This window comes from Macrobrachium nipponense, chromosome 14, assembly GCF_015104395.2.
Source record: "Macrobrachium nipponense isolate FS-2020 chromosome 14, ASM1510439v2, whole genome shotgun sequence".
Taxonomy (NCBI): Eukaryota; Metazoa; Arthropoda; class Malacostraca; order Decapoda; family Palaemonidae; genus Macrobrachium; species Macrobrachium nipponense.
Window position 1 is genome coordinate 25967649 of NC_087207.1, and position 15926 is coordinate 25983574.

Below are 15926 nucleotides of genomic sequence, written 5' to 3' on the forward strand. Positions count from 1 at the left end.
GGAATCCGCGTCAAGTTCTCCTTCTGTAAATACCCTCTGAGCCATAGCATCCACGGCGTCTATTGGGGTTTCTGGTACTGTCGTTGTTTAGTTGAGAAAATGTTTTAATGCTGATGTAACAATATTCATTTATTAAAAGTTTGCATTCGTAAAATATTTTTGCAGCAATTCATTATTCTCTTACATTGTCTAACAGGACTATACAGGGAATCATTTCTCATTTTCATTCCTACTCTATATGAACCCAACCTTATAGATAGTGATTTTGGCGTTTACAACTATTGCTTAATTGTAATTGCTCCACGGTTCTGAGGGCACTTCAAACAAAGTTCCCACTCGTAAAGGAGTTGGAATGATGAATATTTTTCCAATAGTCTCAGTAGAGTTCATTTTTGGAAGTTAACAGTACTTGTGGGTGTTTAAGGCATTGAACGATAAAAATATTTATATTTCTGGTCATTGTATCATAACCTAAGCTATTTTTACCTAACGTAACTTGGCGGATACCTCTTTCATTCCTACTTGCTTGATCTCCATCCATATGGACCCACTTCCATTTTGCTTTCCACCCTCCCCTAACACTTGATTCATAGTGCAACTGCTTTGAGGTTTTCCTCCTGTTACACCTTTCAAACCATTTCTACTCTCAGTTTCCCTCCCAATGATGGATGACCTCTGAGGTCCCAGCGCTTGGCTTCATGTCTAAATTCTGTATTCCAATTCGTGCATAGTTTCCTAAATCTGTATATATCAGGAATTTCTTCCTCCCCGGGGCTACTTACTTCGATGTTGCTGTGGCGCGCCAGTGCCGGGAAGAAATTGACCACAGTGTACCGGATGTGCTCTGACCTCATTTCCGGGAGGACCTCAAACATGACGGGCAGTCGATTGTCGATCTGAGGATCATCGAAGAGACCCTTCTGTGGCATGTCGAATAGGCCTTTGGCTGCGAGAGAAATAAGATTGAATGTTTAATTAAATTGTCATTCACAACTTCAGTTGTGTCGTTTATGGTAAAAGTGAATGTTTGTTCAAAGTGGTAAATCGATGTGTGGTCGGTTAATATAAATATATAACCCCGGAAGTTTTTTTTTTTTAATTATATGCAACGTTTGATTCATATACCAACCGTTCTAACGTAGCCTAACCTAACCAAGTTTCTTGTTCCCTTTCCTTCGTAACGGGACCTACAGCTTATTGTGGGATTTGAACCACATTATTTCGAGAAATTAATTACTCGATATAATGTGGTTTGGATCCCACAATAAGCTGTAGGTCCGTTTGTTAGGTAACCAATTGGTTACTCACCACGTAAAAATATCTAAATCCTTCGGGCCAGCCTTAGGATAACTGTTAATCAGCTCAGTAGTCTGGTTAAACTAAGATGTACTTAACTTTTTCTGTTCCCTCATATTTATTTATTTATTTATCACACTTTCTTATAACTTGTCTCTCTCTGCAGTCTGATCTCATGGGTATAATTATAGTCTGCTGACTTTTAACCTTAAGGATCTTCAGCTTAATTTTAAAGAAAGTTCGTTGCATCCCTTATGCTAAAACGTACTCAGTGCTTAGAGGGATACATCCTAATTAAACCTACCCTTTCCTAGCCCAACCCAGGGCACAGTATCCTACCTGATCATGGGACTAAACCACCCCCCCTCCTCCCCTCCTTCCACCTTATAACTACTGCTTACCTGAGGCCTTATAGGAAAGTTCAAATAACGAGAAATTTGGGAATTATACATTCGTACGGTGCGAATTCAAAGACTCTCTCTCTCTCTCAAGTCAAGGCTTTACTCACCGGAAAAGTACAAGTTAATCTCAACTTTTCCATCGACGCAGATGTACCATTTCTCACATCTGATTCCGTCGATGCTAAACTCAGATCCGTGGAATTCCTGCAAGGAAGAAGAATTACAAGACGAAAATAAAGAAAAATGGGCATTTATATTGAAAAAGGAAAAATAACTTCTTTTATTCATAAATTTTCTTTATAATTACAACTATTTACTAGTAAAGTCAGTTCGCTTGTAGAAATTGGACAAAATTCAATTATTATATTTGGAGCAGGAGCATCAGAAACAAATATGAATAATTAAACAAGACTTGAATACGATAGAATTCTCTTCACTCTATATAATTCGCAGTAAAACGTGTTCGTATATATAACCGGTTATATTTAAAAATATATATATGAGAGCAATAAGATTCACGGTCGTATTTTAAGTGAAAATAGCAACGCAGTTACAGGAATACAGGTGTTACTTCCCGTTCTTAACCTTCTGATGACTCCAGACCCCCAGTGAATTGCTCAGTGTGGTTCCAGACCCCCTTTGCTCAAGTCCACTCAAGTGTTACTTTTTGATCATATAACTTCATATGCTTAGATTGATAACTACGTTAGGTATAGCTAGGAGTAGAACACACAAGAAAATCAAAACTATTTATAGTTTTAATAGTTATTTACAAAATGTACCCATGTATATATTGACACATTAAGATCAAATTTATACAAATATCCAGAGATCAAGTCCCCACACCCCCAGCATGTGGTTATCATACTCCCAAGGGGTATGGGAACCCCTGCACTACAACAAAAATGATTTAGTAAACGAATTGCTTGTTAGTCGATGAAAAATAATTCTGCTTAAACTAATTTTAGGAATGCGAACGATACTGACGGCCTTCTGGAAGTGGGTGCTCCTCAGGATGGTTGCAGGACCATACATTTTCACTCCGTGCTCCTCGTTGTCGTCAAACCATCCGTATGGAACGTACACTGGATGGTGCTCCCTGTATATGGATCATTAGTGATTAATTTACCTTTATTTACTGTTCCCCTCTTGCATTTTTCACATTTGGTCAGTCACCCCGTAGGGAGGTAGTGCCGTCTGTGCACCTCATGCGGTGCACTGTAGGCATTACTTGAGGATCTTTGTAGCGTGCCTTCGTCCCCTAACTACAACCTCTTTCGTTCCTTTTACTGTGCCACCTTTCATATTCTCTGTCTTCCATCTAACTTTCAACCCTCTCCCAACAATTGATCCATATTGCAACTACTTTGAGGTTTTCCTCCTGTTACACCTTTCAAACCTTTGATTGTCAATTTCCGTTCCAGCACTGAATGACCTCATAGGTCCCAGTGCTTAGCCTTGGCCTCGACCTAGATTCTGTATTCAATTCAATTTGGTCAGTCAGCTCTGAGGAATTTGACTTTGCAAATCAGTTCTTCATTGAATTCAGAAATAACTGACAGTTGACATGAGCAAAAATATACAATAATTATGAACGAGACATCTGATAATCTAAGGAATGAGTTTCGGTGTTCCTATGAGGGGGATCTCTCAGCACCTGAACTTGTTTTGCAAAACCAGTGTACTTCATAGAACTACGAACGACTTCGCGTCCCTTGGAAAATATTTAGGTTATAGATTATATTGTGTATGGTTTATCGTATACATTTTTGCAGCATGTATGATAGATGGGTATTGACCTTGAATTTACAACTATTAATTCGAAATATCCGGACTCACTCGGGCTCTATGCAGCTGTCGTCGAACTGCTCGATGTATCGGTTCTGTCCTGGAAAGTAGTGGTAAGCTATGAAGGCGCCGCTGTCGTACATGGCCACCACGTTCGCCTCCACCGCCTCCCCTTCGTCGCTTCCCGCGTAATACGAATGCCTCACGTAGTTCGTGACGTTCTGCGCGGGAGAAGAAATCGGTAGTAATAAATGACTCGGAAGATGGGTTAGAAAAGTTTAAAGCAGAAATCTATGGGGGAGATTTTGTTAGCGTAGAACACACACACACACACACACAGGGGAGGGGGAGAGGGAGGGGGAGGGACACAGCCACTGACACAGACTGAAAGGTAGTCAAGGAAATTCATTATACTATATATATATATATATATATATATATATATATATATATATATATATATATTATAATCTGGACAAATTAGCCAGGGTCGTGTTAAGCAAATACTAAACACACACGCAAATATACATACAGATATATATATATATATATATATATATATATATATATATATATATATATATATATATATATTATATATATATCTACTATATCATATATTTATTTATTTATTTATTTAATTTATTTATTTATTTATTTATTTACTTATTTGCGTGTGTGTTTAGCATTTGTTGAACAAGACACTGGCTAATTTGTCCAGATTATAAAACTCATTCTAATCTTAAATGTGAACTTGTATAGTATTTGTGTTAATATTATGGGGGACAAATGATACATTTTCCTCTTGCCAACATTCGCAATACCTTTCCTTGTGGTCGCCTACCCCTGTTTCAGAATTATTCCAACAGAACTGCCAGAGGGAAGACATCTGTAAGAGTACATCTAGATATCCGAGTATATTTGCCCGCTTTGACAGAGATGATTTATTAGAAGTCTTCATCAAGGGACGTAGCATACTTGAAGGAACTGGATTCTCACAGAATTATCTTCTGGTATCCCTCGGCAGGAATTTTTAATGCCCGATCGAAGTGGGGGGGGGTTTCAACACGTTCGAAGGTCAGGAGGGTGTTCTCACGTGGGTTTTCTTTAGTGAAGTCTGATCGTATAAAGCTCGGACCTGAGCGGAATTGGCAAACCTGACAGTTAATGTTTGAATGAGACAAGGTCTGTAGCAATTCACGGTCCGACGCGAGTCACATGACTGTCAAATGAGCTTTTTTTTTATGCCATTCAGAACAGTTTGGTCCCCGTGAGTGGGGTCTTCGAAGAAACTTGATGAACTAAAAGCTCATTTTCCAACGTCTGTGGAATATAAGAAGTAAAGAATATTCTAACATTCTCTGGCTCTCAGATGCTTCGACTTCACATACAGTATTATCATATTTACGTGTAACACTTTTGATTTTCAGTTCTTGCGAAGTTCTACAAGAAAGGGCGTGACACTATAACTCGGTGTTTTATCCTTACTACATCATAGTTTACTGCCTTGTGAATCGAGCCTTATTATAACTTCTGCAGTAAACAATTCGATAGAGACGACGCAGAAGTATGATTTGTTCAAGTTATTCTGACCTAGGTCATAAATTATACAAGAAGGCCTGTTCCAACACTTACACAGGCGACGTCCCAGCGTCGAGAATAATTTCTTTATGGGGGATAATGCCGTCAGTTCACCTTACGTAGTGCATTGTAGGCATTAATAAATGTTCTTTAACCCCTAGGTGCAACCCCTTTCATTCAGTTAACTGTACGTCCGTTCATATTCTCTTTCATCCATCTTACTTTCCACCCGCTCCTAACAATTGTCTCGTAGTGCAACTTCGAGGTTTTATTCTGGTTACACCCGTGGTTTTCAGCCTTTTTGTGCCCATGGCCCATTGTTGGCATTCCTAAGTACTCGTGGCCCAATGCCCTTCAAAATTGTGTAAAAAAAAAAAATAGAATTTTATTAAAGTTTTTTAGAACACTTTTATTAGTTTTACATTATCATTTACAGGACTATTTCTATAGAGCACTTCATTAGTTTACATTTTCATTACTGGAAGAAAATGTTGGCCTTCTCCACTGTTAATAACTCGTATATGTTGTAATCAAAACTCAAAGGACATGTATTCACTTATGAAATTAAACACTTTCCAGTATTTGCGTAATTAAATTTTATGGATTGTAATAATAACTCAAAATATTTTTTCACTTACGAAAATAAGCACTAGCCTGCATTTAACAGTAATCTAAAAAAAAATTTGGACATTGAAATAAAAACTAAAATTCCACTTTTTTACTTATGAAGTTAACCGGTGGCGTGCATTTATAGTAAATAAAATTTGTCTATTTGTATTATAATAAAAACTAAATTTACACTTATACAACAATTATAGAAATAAAAATAGTAGTACTTTATTGTTGGCATATAAAATACTGCATAGATTTGGTAGCTAGTGTGATAGTTGTGCTTGCTTTTTAACTGCAAGTTTATCAATTTGTGGGACAGTTGTAGATAATGCACATCTCATATCATGCTCCACTTCCAAGCGATTTCTTGTTTTTGTTTTTATTTGTAATAAGGCAGAAACCCCTGTTTCACACAGGTAAGTAGGAGCAAAGGGTAGAAGGGCTTTTAGCCCAAGCTTCCCAACTCTCGGATATGATACACTTGCTTGTGACCAGAATTCCTGTATAGAATGTTCTTTAAAAACATCCTTGATACTTGAATCAAATTTCATTTCTCGAAATTCATTTTGGTCAGACTCAGGAATAATATCTGGTTCTGCATTAAAAGAGTTTCTCACAAATGACAGATCTATTTCTTCAAGATCAAGAAAGTACCTAGAAAATTCCTGGCACAAATTATGAAGATGACGGATAATTTCATTTTGGAGGCAAGATTCTGTTTCTTCTTCTCTTCCTTCAGCCACTTCACAAAGCTTCTCAAACAAAGCATAATTACCAGAGCTAACTTTCCTAGACCAGTTCTTCATCTTAGCAACAAAAGCACGCGATGTGTCAACAAAGTGAATTACTGTTGTGTCCTTACCCTGAAGCTTTAGATTAAGTTTGTTAAGCTTGTCAAATATGTCAGCTAAATAGGCTGAACGTGGTTCCCAAAGTGGATCATTGAAGAAAAAAAAATGGCTCCTTATTTTGCATATCCAAAAACATCTTTAGCTCTTCTCTAAGTTCAAAAACTCTGTTCAGGACATTACCCTTGGATAGCCATCGACCTTTAGTGTAGAAAAGCAGAAGTTGATGCTCGTAATCTAAATCTTTGCACAACTGTTCGAAAGGACGAATGTTCACAGGCATAGATTGTACATAATTGACTATCTTTATAGAGTTGTCTAAGATGGCTTGGAGTTCCCTAGGGAGGGTTCTAGATGCAAGTGCCTGACGATGGATCATGCAATGAGTCACTGTAACCTCAGGAGCAATCTCTTTAACTCTAGACACAAAACCCGATTTTGAACCTAACATGGCAGGTGCCTCGTCAGTACACACTGCAAACACATTCTTCCATGATAGTCCTAACTCACTGAAATAGTTTGTTACCTCTTTCATTATATCTTCACCTTTGGTGGTAGTTTCAAGTGGCTGACAGAACAGAAATTCCTCTTTAAATTTTCCTTCATGAACGTATCTAGTAAATACAAGAAGTTGTTAATAAGATGAAACGTCAGTGGACTCATCTAATTGCAGAGCAAATAAGCCAGCATCTTTTATCTCCCTGATCACTTGTTCTTTTTATATCAATAGACATCTCTTCAATGCGTCTTCATACTGTGTTGTCAGGGAGTGATATTTGCTGAATTTTTTTCTCACTATCACCCCCCAAAACAAGGTTAACCATCTTTAAAGCACAAGGTTTTATGAGAGTTTCGCCAATGGTATAAGTTTTTTTCTGGTTACAACTTCAGGATTCGTTTCAAGCTACATTCATCATGACGCTTGAAGAAATTCACGTCTTTACCAGAATGTTCATGATGAGTCTTGTCAAGATGATTTTTCAGTTTTGATGGCCTCAAGGAATCATTACCAAGTACTTTCTCTCTCTCTCTCTCTCTCTCTCTCTCTCTCCTCTCTCTCTCTCTCTCTCTCATTTTGTGCTTCATTATTTCTAGATTTTTCACTTTTAAATATTATTTTAAAGATGCTCGTGTCATGGTCCCCTCAGAACCCGCCATGGCCCACAGGTTGAAAACCACTGGTTACAACTTCAAGATCTTTCAGCTTACAATGTCCCTTTCCCGTAGGGGGGTAGTGCCGTCAGTCCACCTCATTCTGTGCACTGTAGGCATTACTTAAGGTTCTTTGCAGCGTCCATTCGGCCCCTAGCTGCAACTACTTTCATTCCGTTTACTGTACGTACCTCTGTTCATATTCTCTTTCTTCCATCTTACTTTCCACCCTCTCCTAACAAATGATTCATAGTGCAGCTGTGAGGTTTTCCTCCCGTTACACCTTTCAAATTTATTACTTTCAATTTCTGTTTCAGCGCTGAATGGCCTTAGTTATCCCAGTGCTTGGCATAATGCCAAAAATCTATATAAATCGAAATCGAATCCAATGACCTCCCTTTCAGCCTCGTAGGCCCCAGCGCTTGGCATTTGGCCTAAATTTTATATGCTGCAGTTTCCCTGACAGAACTTGATACATACATTGAGAGAGAGAACAGGTGACTTACGTTATACAGTTCAGTCATCTCGAGGAGCAAGGTGAAATCGCGTTGGAAGAAGTCGAAAAAATCCGGTATGGTCGACTCTTCCGTTGCTTTGGCGGCTTGACATCCGGTGCTGACATACTTGAAGGAAGCTGCTGCTGTCAGTGTTAACAGCAGAAATCCTAGTCTCAAGCCCATGCTGAAGATGGATTAGAAGAGTTACCTGTGTATATATATACACATACATTACGCGTGTGTGTGCTTAGAATTCTAGTAAGGAAAAGAGAATGAAATCATTTATCCCTAATTTGCTTAATTTTGTTCACATAACTGTAGGTTTATGTGTTACTAACGTGAAAGGCAGTCGGTCCAAAAGCTTGATGTATGTTATTAGCAAAAGCTGTATCGAGGGGAAGTCATTAAGCAGTTATATCGAAGAGTTAGAGTTAAAGAGAATAACCAGTGGCTTTCGCTACCAACTGATTTCTGATTTCTAGTAGGTACCATGCTCTGGGAAGAGAGCTCTTAGGCCCCACTCAAATCTGTGAAGATACTATATTGCAAATAAATTTGATCCAGTTGAACAAATAAAATAATTGTGAAAATAACTATAACATATATATGTATATATATATATATATATATATATATATATATATATATATATATATATATATACACACACATCGAGCTACAATGTCCTTTAATATCTAATTCGCCCCACCTCGGAATATATATTTTCATATATGCTTAACCGAAGGGGAATTTTTTTCTCGCTAATAGATTTGCCTGTTCCTGGGGGCGAATCCAAGAAGACATTCAAATCCAGGAACGTCAGTGAAGTTTTTACCTGACGTTCCTGGATTTGAATGTCTTCTTGCGTTCGCGCCCAGGAACAGGCAAATCTATTATCGAGAAAAAAATTCCCCTTCGGTTAAGCATATATGAAAATATATTAATTCGAGGTGGGGCGAATTAGATATTAAAGGACATTGTAGCTCGATGTATGTATATATGAATCACGGTAATGTGATGTGATATGACTTATATATATATATATATATATATATATATATATATATATATATATATATATATATAATATAATCACATATAAAGTTACAAATACCATTACTTTCAAATTTCCCATATCTTAGGAATAACTTGCACCCAAAGGTATTAGGAAATCGATATTGAATGACGTGTTAATGACAAAACATTCGTATATGCATGTGTGTGTGTGTGTTGCAGAGAGAGAGAGGAGAGGAGAGAGAGAGAGAGAGAGAGAGAGAGAGAGAGAGAGAGAGAGAGAGAGACCTGACTTTTTAAAAGAAGACTCCTATTTCTTGTCCAGAAAAAATCACTCATAAGCACTGGAAGATATTAGAATAGCCAATGTATCATCACGATTCGTTGAGATCACATTAAAATAAAATTAATATTTCCCGTTATCAGAAAAACGCAACAGTCGAAAGTTACCTTCGATGAGCCATGACGACGCTGTGACAATCACCAGCCTAACTGACTGATTAGGCGTGACACATCTATCTCTGTAGCCGCTATCAAATGTATGAGCATGAGAGGGGCGGATTTTTCCGTTGTTCATTGTTGCTGTGAGTGATACGCAAACATAGGGGTAGATTGTAAATCTTATCGCAACTGTTTGCTATGATGACAGTTCCGTGTGTTGTGTTTTTTTTTTCTTTTTAGCTCATTATATGGGGATTAGTTTACCCTTTCGATGTTAATTAGTGAAGGAAGGAATGCACAATATTTCAGGATTTTCCAGCGTTTATATATATATATATATATATATATATATATATATATATATATATATATATATATATATATATATATATATAAAATGTGAGTGTCTTTGTGTGCGCATTTATGTGTGTGTAAACAGTTCCATGAAATTTTGATAAGTAAACATTCGTTACTTTTAATACGTAGAGTTAAAAATAAGAGGTAACCAAGGTGAAAAGTTAAGACTTAACTTTTGTTACCCTTTTTAAACATACCTGGACAAACAGAAGTTTTTCGCATTGTTCAAATGTAGGGATGCAGACTTTTCCATTTAACAGTAATATAAAATTAGAATAGAATACATAACAAAAAGCATAAGACCGACTGTGGAGGCCGCCAACCACCACTCTGGATCATCTGAATCCATAGTTATTGGGTCTGTTGTGAAACGTCCTGAAACAGAATTAAAATTGAATCATTTTATCTGTTGATTTTCAAACGCCTCTAAGACATTTTTAATCATGTTTATTGTATGTGTTGTATGAGAACAATATTGTAGTACGCACTTCAGCACATTGGATCTTTGTCCTGCTCTTACAGAATATTTTTTTTATCACTTTTTAAAGTAAAAGCTTTAAGTAATAGCTCTACCTATGTGGCTCGTTTACAATAAATTGCAGTTATAACAGGGAATTCTAAAACTTCATTTTAGTTACACAGTGGCCTGGCTTAGAATTTCTTTATTGTTTCTCAATGTGATTGCACGTTTCCAACCTTGTTGTTAGCTTAACAGGTTAAGGAACACCAATATGCAAGAATTTCATTTTCCCTTAAGAAACTCCTGAATAGTTTAGATTTTGCAATGCCTCTGAATTTTACCATAAGACCATTATATGCTTACAATGTGAGTTTTATTGTATATGTTCAAACTTTCAACCTCGTTGGGATTACCCTAATTATATAGGATAAGCCATGCGGTTATCCTAGTCTCCTGACATCCTTTCAGAGTATGCCAATGTACCGTTATGATCTTGCTCCAGTGATCTGATTTTGGGATATGCCCTATCAGTTACCATGGTCAAGTGACCTGCTTTTGGGATATGCCTTTGCGTTTACCTTAGTCCAAAGTCCTGCTTTTAGGAATGCATTTTAGTTTTCTTGGGAATCTAGCCTCCTGTGGGGGCAAGCCAGCCTCAATGGGTGCCGGTCCCAAGCCCGGATAAATAGGGAGGATTGGTGTCAGGAAGGGCATCCGACTGTAAAAACCCACGCCAAAACCAATGGAATGAGTCGTGATATTGATGAGAATAGGGCTAGGGCGTACTCCGTAAACGACGCACAGACACATCGCCCTAACTCTGTGACAAGGCGAGGGCTACTGCATCATGAGCGGGTGCAGCTAAAGAAGCGAGCTCTAAATGTGATCAGAATAGGCCAGCTCAATATTGGGTCTATGACAGGAAGAGGAAGAGAGTTGGCAGAGTTAATGAGGATAAAGAGAGTGGATATTTTGTGTGTGCAGGAAACTCGATGGAAGGGTAATAAAGCTAAAGAACTGGGGGATGGCTACAAGTTAATCTATAGTGGAGCAAATGAGCAGGGTAGGAATGGCGTTGGAGTAGTGTTGTCGGGGGAAATGAAGAATGCAGTGACGGAAGTGAGTAGAAAGAATGACCGCATTATGAGAGTGAAGATATGTTATGGAGGGGAAACAATGAACATCATTAGCGCTTATGCTCCACAAGTGGGCTGCACAGAGGAAGAAAAGAGCCGTTTTTGGAACGAAATGAGTGAGGTAAACGCAAGAACTGGAAGAGCAGGAGAGGACTGTATTGGGGCAGACTTTAATGGACATGTCGGAAATGAAAAGGATGTAATTGAACGTGTGCATGGAGGACATGGGATTGGGGAGAGAAACCCAGAAGGAGAGAGTATAGTAGACTTTGCCGTGTCCTTTGATATGGCAATAGTGAACACATTCTTCAAAAAGAAGAGGGAGCACTTGATAACATACAGGAGTGGCGGTAGATGCACACAAATAGATTACCTCCTTTACAATAGATCAAGGCTGGTGGAAGTTAGGAATTGTAAAGTTATCCCAGGTGACCACGTGGCCCCCCAACATAGGCTCCTTTGTATGGATTTAAAGATGAAAAGAGAAAAGAAAACGAAAAAGAATGGGGTAAAGAAAATCAAGTGGTATAATGAATGTTAGGGAGGGATAATGATAAGAAGAGAGAGTTCAGGAGAAGAGTGCTGGGAGAGGTTGATCTGGGAATTGAAGATGTGGGAGAAATGGTGGAGGCATAATGCATCAGTGATTAGAAGACATGGAAAGGAGATACTAGGGGAAACATCTGGAATAGTATGGGAGGAAAAGGAGAGCTGGTGGTGGGAAGAAGAGGTGGGGGAAGTGGTGAAAGGTAAAAGGGAGGCAAAGAAGAGATTTGAAAGAGTCACAGCTGCAGGAGGACAGAGAAAGATTAAGAGAAAGAAACAAAGAAGTAAAAAGGGTGGTAGCTCAAGCTAAGGCAAGGGCATATGAAGAGGTTTATAATGAACTGGAAACAAGGAAGGGTTGAGTAAGATGCTCAAACTGTCAAGAGTAAGAAATAAAAGAACAAGGACATCACCCATATTAAGCAAATGAAATAAGATAGGAATGGTACTGTCGTAAAAAAGGAAGAAGACATCCTGAAAAGATGGAAAGAGTATTTCGAACAACTGCTAAATGAAGAAAATGAAAGACTTGTAAGAGAGGATGGACAAGTAAACATGGGAATGGTAATGGGGATATCTAGGGATGAAGTGATACGAGCCTTAAAAAGAATGAGAAATGGGAAGGCAACAGGACCTGACTTAATCCCAGTCGAAGTTTGGAAAGCCTTAGGAGAGGAAGGGGTAGACATCTTGTATGATCTGATGGTAAAAATATTCGAACAGGAAAAGATACCAGAAGAATGGCGGGAAAGCATATTGATACCTATATTTAAAGGTAAAGGTGATGTCCAGGAATGCAGTAATTATAGAGGTATAAAACTAATGTCTCACACGTTGAAGATTTTGGAAAGAATCATAGATAGCAGGCTGAGAGAGGAAGTTAGAATAGGGAAGGAACAGTTAGGATTTATGAAGGGAAGCGGCACAACGGATGGAATATTTTGCATAAGGCAGCTAATGGAGAAATTCAGAGAAAAACAACGAGACCTGCATCTGGTATTCATAGACCTTGAAAAGGCCTATGACAGAGTGCCAAGGCAAGAAATATGGAGATGTTTGATAGGAGAAGATGGTGCCGGAAAAGTATGTCAGAGTTATTCAGGAGATGTACAGGAATGTGTATACTAGAGTGAGGAGTAGTGTTGGTGAGACGGATGGATTTGAGATAGGAGTTGGATTACACCAGGGGTCAGCACTTAGCCCATTCATCTTCAACATCGTGATGGATGTAATGACCAGGGATGTTAGAGAAGCAGTGCCATGGTGCATATTATACGCGGATGACATTGTGTTGTGTTCAGAGGGGAAGGAGGAGTTGGAGGGGAGGTTGGAGAGGTGGAGAGCAGCACTTGAGGAGAGAGGAATGAGAATAAGCAGATCAAAAACCCGAATATATGTGTTCTAGTATTACTGAGGACGGTGGAAGTAGCATAAGATTGGGTGGGGAAGAAATAAAGAAAGTACAGAAGTTCAAGTACTTAGGGTCCGTATTGGAGGATAGTGGAAGCATGGACCAAGAGGTGAGACACCGAATTCAGGCAGGATGGAATAACTGGAGGTCTGCATCAGGGGTACTCTGTGACAAGAAGGTCCCTCTGAAATTGAAAGGAAAGTTCCATAGGACGGTGGTCAGACCAGCAATGTTATATGGAACAGAAACGGCAAGTATGAGGAAAACAGAGGAGAAGAAGATGGATGTAGCAGAAATGAGAATGTTGAGATGGATGTCGGGAGTAACAAGGGAAGATAGGATTAGAAATGAGTATATAAGAGGATCAACAAAGGTAGCTGAAATATCGAAGAAAATACAGGAAGGAAGGCTTCGATGGTATGGACACCTGTTACGAAGGGAGGAACGTCATGTTGGAAGACATACGATGGAAATGGAAGTGCGGGGTAGAAGGAAGAAGGGAAGACCAAGAAAGAGATGGCGTGATTGTGTAAGGGAAGATATGGAATTGAAAGGTATAAATGAGAACGAGGCACAAGACAGAAATCGATGGAGACGACTCATTCGTAATGGCGACCCCATATAAAAATGGGTTTAAGCTAGGAAGAAGAAGATTTTAGTTTTCTTGGTCCAGTTACCTGCTTTTTGAGATATGCCCCACAGTTATCCTAGTCCAACAATCTTTTGGGATACAGTATGTTCTTTTAGTTACTTTGGTCTAGTTACCTGTTTTTGGGATCTGCCCTTGCTGTTACCTTGGTCCAGCTGTCTGCTTTTGGGATCTGCCCTTGCGGTTACCTTCGTCCAGTGACCTACTTTTGCACTCTTCTAGATCCAGGGACCTGTTTTAAGGATACTCACTACAGTAAACTTAACCACTGACCCTATTGCCTTACCACCTTGGATCTTATAACTCTGTGGATAGAATCGCCATGTAAAAGAATCAATGCTTATTGATTGTAAAGAATTCCTACTTTTGAAACAAGATCTGCAGTTATTATGCACAGAACAAGTAGATTTATTGTCAACTGGGGTACACATACTCTTCATGCTGGGGGTTTATGGGTAATGCCAGATCACTAGGAGGGATAGGGGGATTGTGTAAACGCACAATAAGCAAGAAGAGATACCGGAGGTTTCTCTGAAGACACCAGTGGCATGTTTGTCCTCCTTAAACTGTATCTTGGATGGAAACGCAGACACCCACCACGAATAAAAAATTACTAACACTCCCAACCCCTGTGCAATGAACGCAAGACTAAAGACTAGTGGAAGGTGCAGATTTGAATCATACACAAGCTATTAGGTACAAGATAATCACACTGATTAATCTTATATATATGAAGTGTCATCAGGCACTATCAACCCAGACGAACATTGAAAGCAATATTGAAAGAAAGCCACAACACAAAACCACTCCAACACAAACACTAGGGAATGTTTCAACAATGGCCATGGTAGAGAATGCAAAAAGTACTCTTCTCAGAACACTAGTCAAGCTAAAGTGACCACTTCATTTTTTGACAGGGATATCCATTAGAATTTTTGCAAAGGATATCCATTAGAAGACGAGTTTGTGGCCTTGTAGGTACAAATCACAATTTTATTAATGAAGATGAAAGCAAAGTGAAGTCAATATTGGAAACAATGAACCCAACATTATTCAAATGCTTATATCTCCAAAGGTAATAAAGATGAAAAAAATTCTTTTGTCAGATAATACCTTAAATCTTTAAATTTCATCCCATATAAAATTTATTTTTAAAATTTCATAATTTCACATTTCAATGTTTTTATTGCATTGTAATTAAAATGGCGATTTCAGCACCAAATTCTACCGTTTTCTCTAATACTGGGTGTAATTAAAACTGCAAAATATTTTCAGTTAAAGAGTCTTCTTGCCTCTACAAAAAAATTTTTTTTGCATTATATCGTTCGCTATATAAACGTTATCGTTAATAACATGACAGATCCAATGCTAAAATAAATAATTTCGCATTGCATCGTTTGCTATATAAATGTTACTGTTAATAACATGAGTGTTCCAAGAGAACTAGTTAATCATTTGATGGTTTAACTTGAAGCTCTGAGAGTTGCCGCCTTTAGGACTCCCTACTGGTAATGGTATTTAAGGTAAATGGTGCAGGCCAGCCCCTTTCAAACCTTAATTCTTGGCATTTGGCTTGTTTGTGACTTCAGTCAACAGTCTTCTTTAAATGGTAGGTATTTCTTTTAACTTGGTATTTTACATATACAGAATTAATTTACCGTAACTGGTACTTTAATAGCTATTTTTAATACGAATATTCCTTTTTCTTTTATTATAGCCCATTTCTTGCAAATAATT

At 38.2% G+C, this 15926-nt stretch overlaps 1 protein-coding gene across 2 annotated transcripts in view; it reads right to left on the reverse strand.

Annotated features, from left to right (window-relative positions):
- The window catches only part of LOC135226420 (uncharacterized), a 37352-nt gene extending 27643 nt beyond the window's left edge, over positions 1-9709 (reverse strand). Inside the window, exons 1-6 of one of the 2 annotated variants that reach the window (XM_064265958.1) lie at positions 9640-9709; positions 8185-8359; positions 3537-3706; positions 2685-2796; positions 1805-1901; positions 783-946 (exon numbers count right to left, since the gene is read on the reverse strand). In XM_064265958.1, the coding sequence (XP_064122028.1) occupies positions 783-946; positions 1805-1901; positions 2685-2796; positions 3537-3706; positions 8185-8359; positions 9640-9653 (732 nt within the window). In that variant the 5' untranslated portion in view covers positions 9654-9709. Of the gene's footprint in view, positions 1-782; positions 947-1804; positions 1902-2684; positions 2797-3536; positions 3707-8184; positions 8384-9639 lie in introns of both variants that reach the window. The other variant, XM_064265959.1, reaches the window with a different exon arrangement.
- Positions 9710-15926: the final 6217 nt, after the last annotated feature.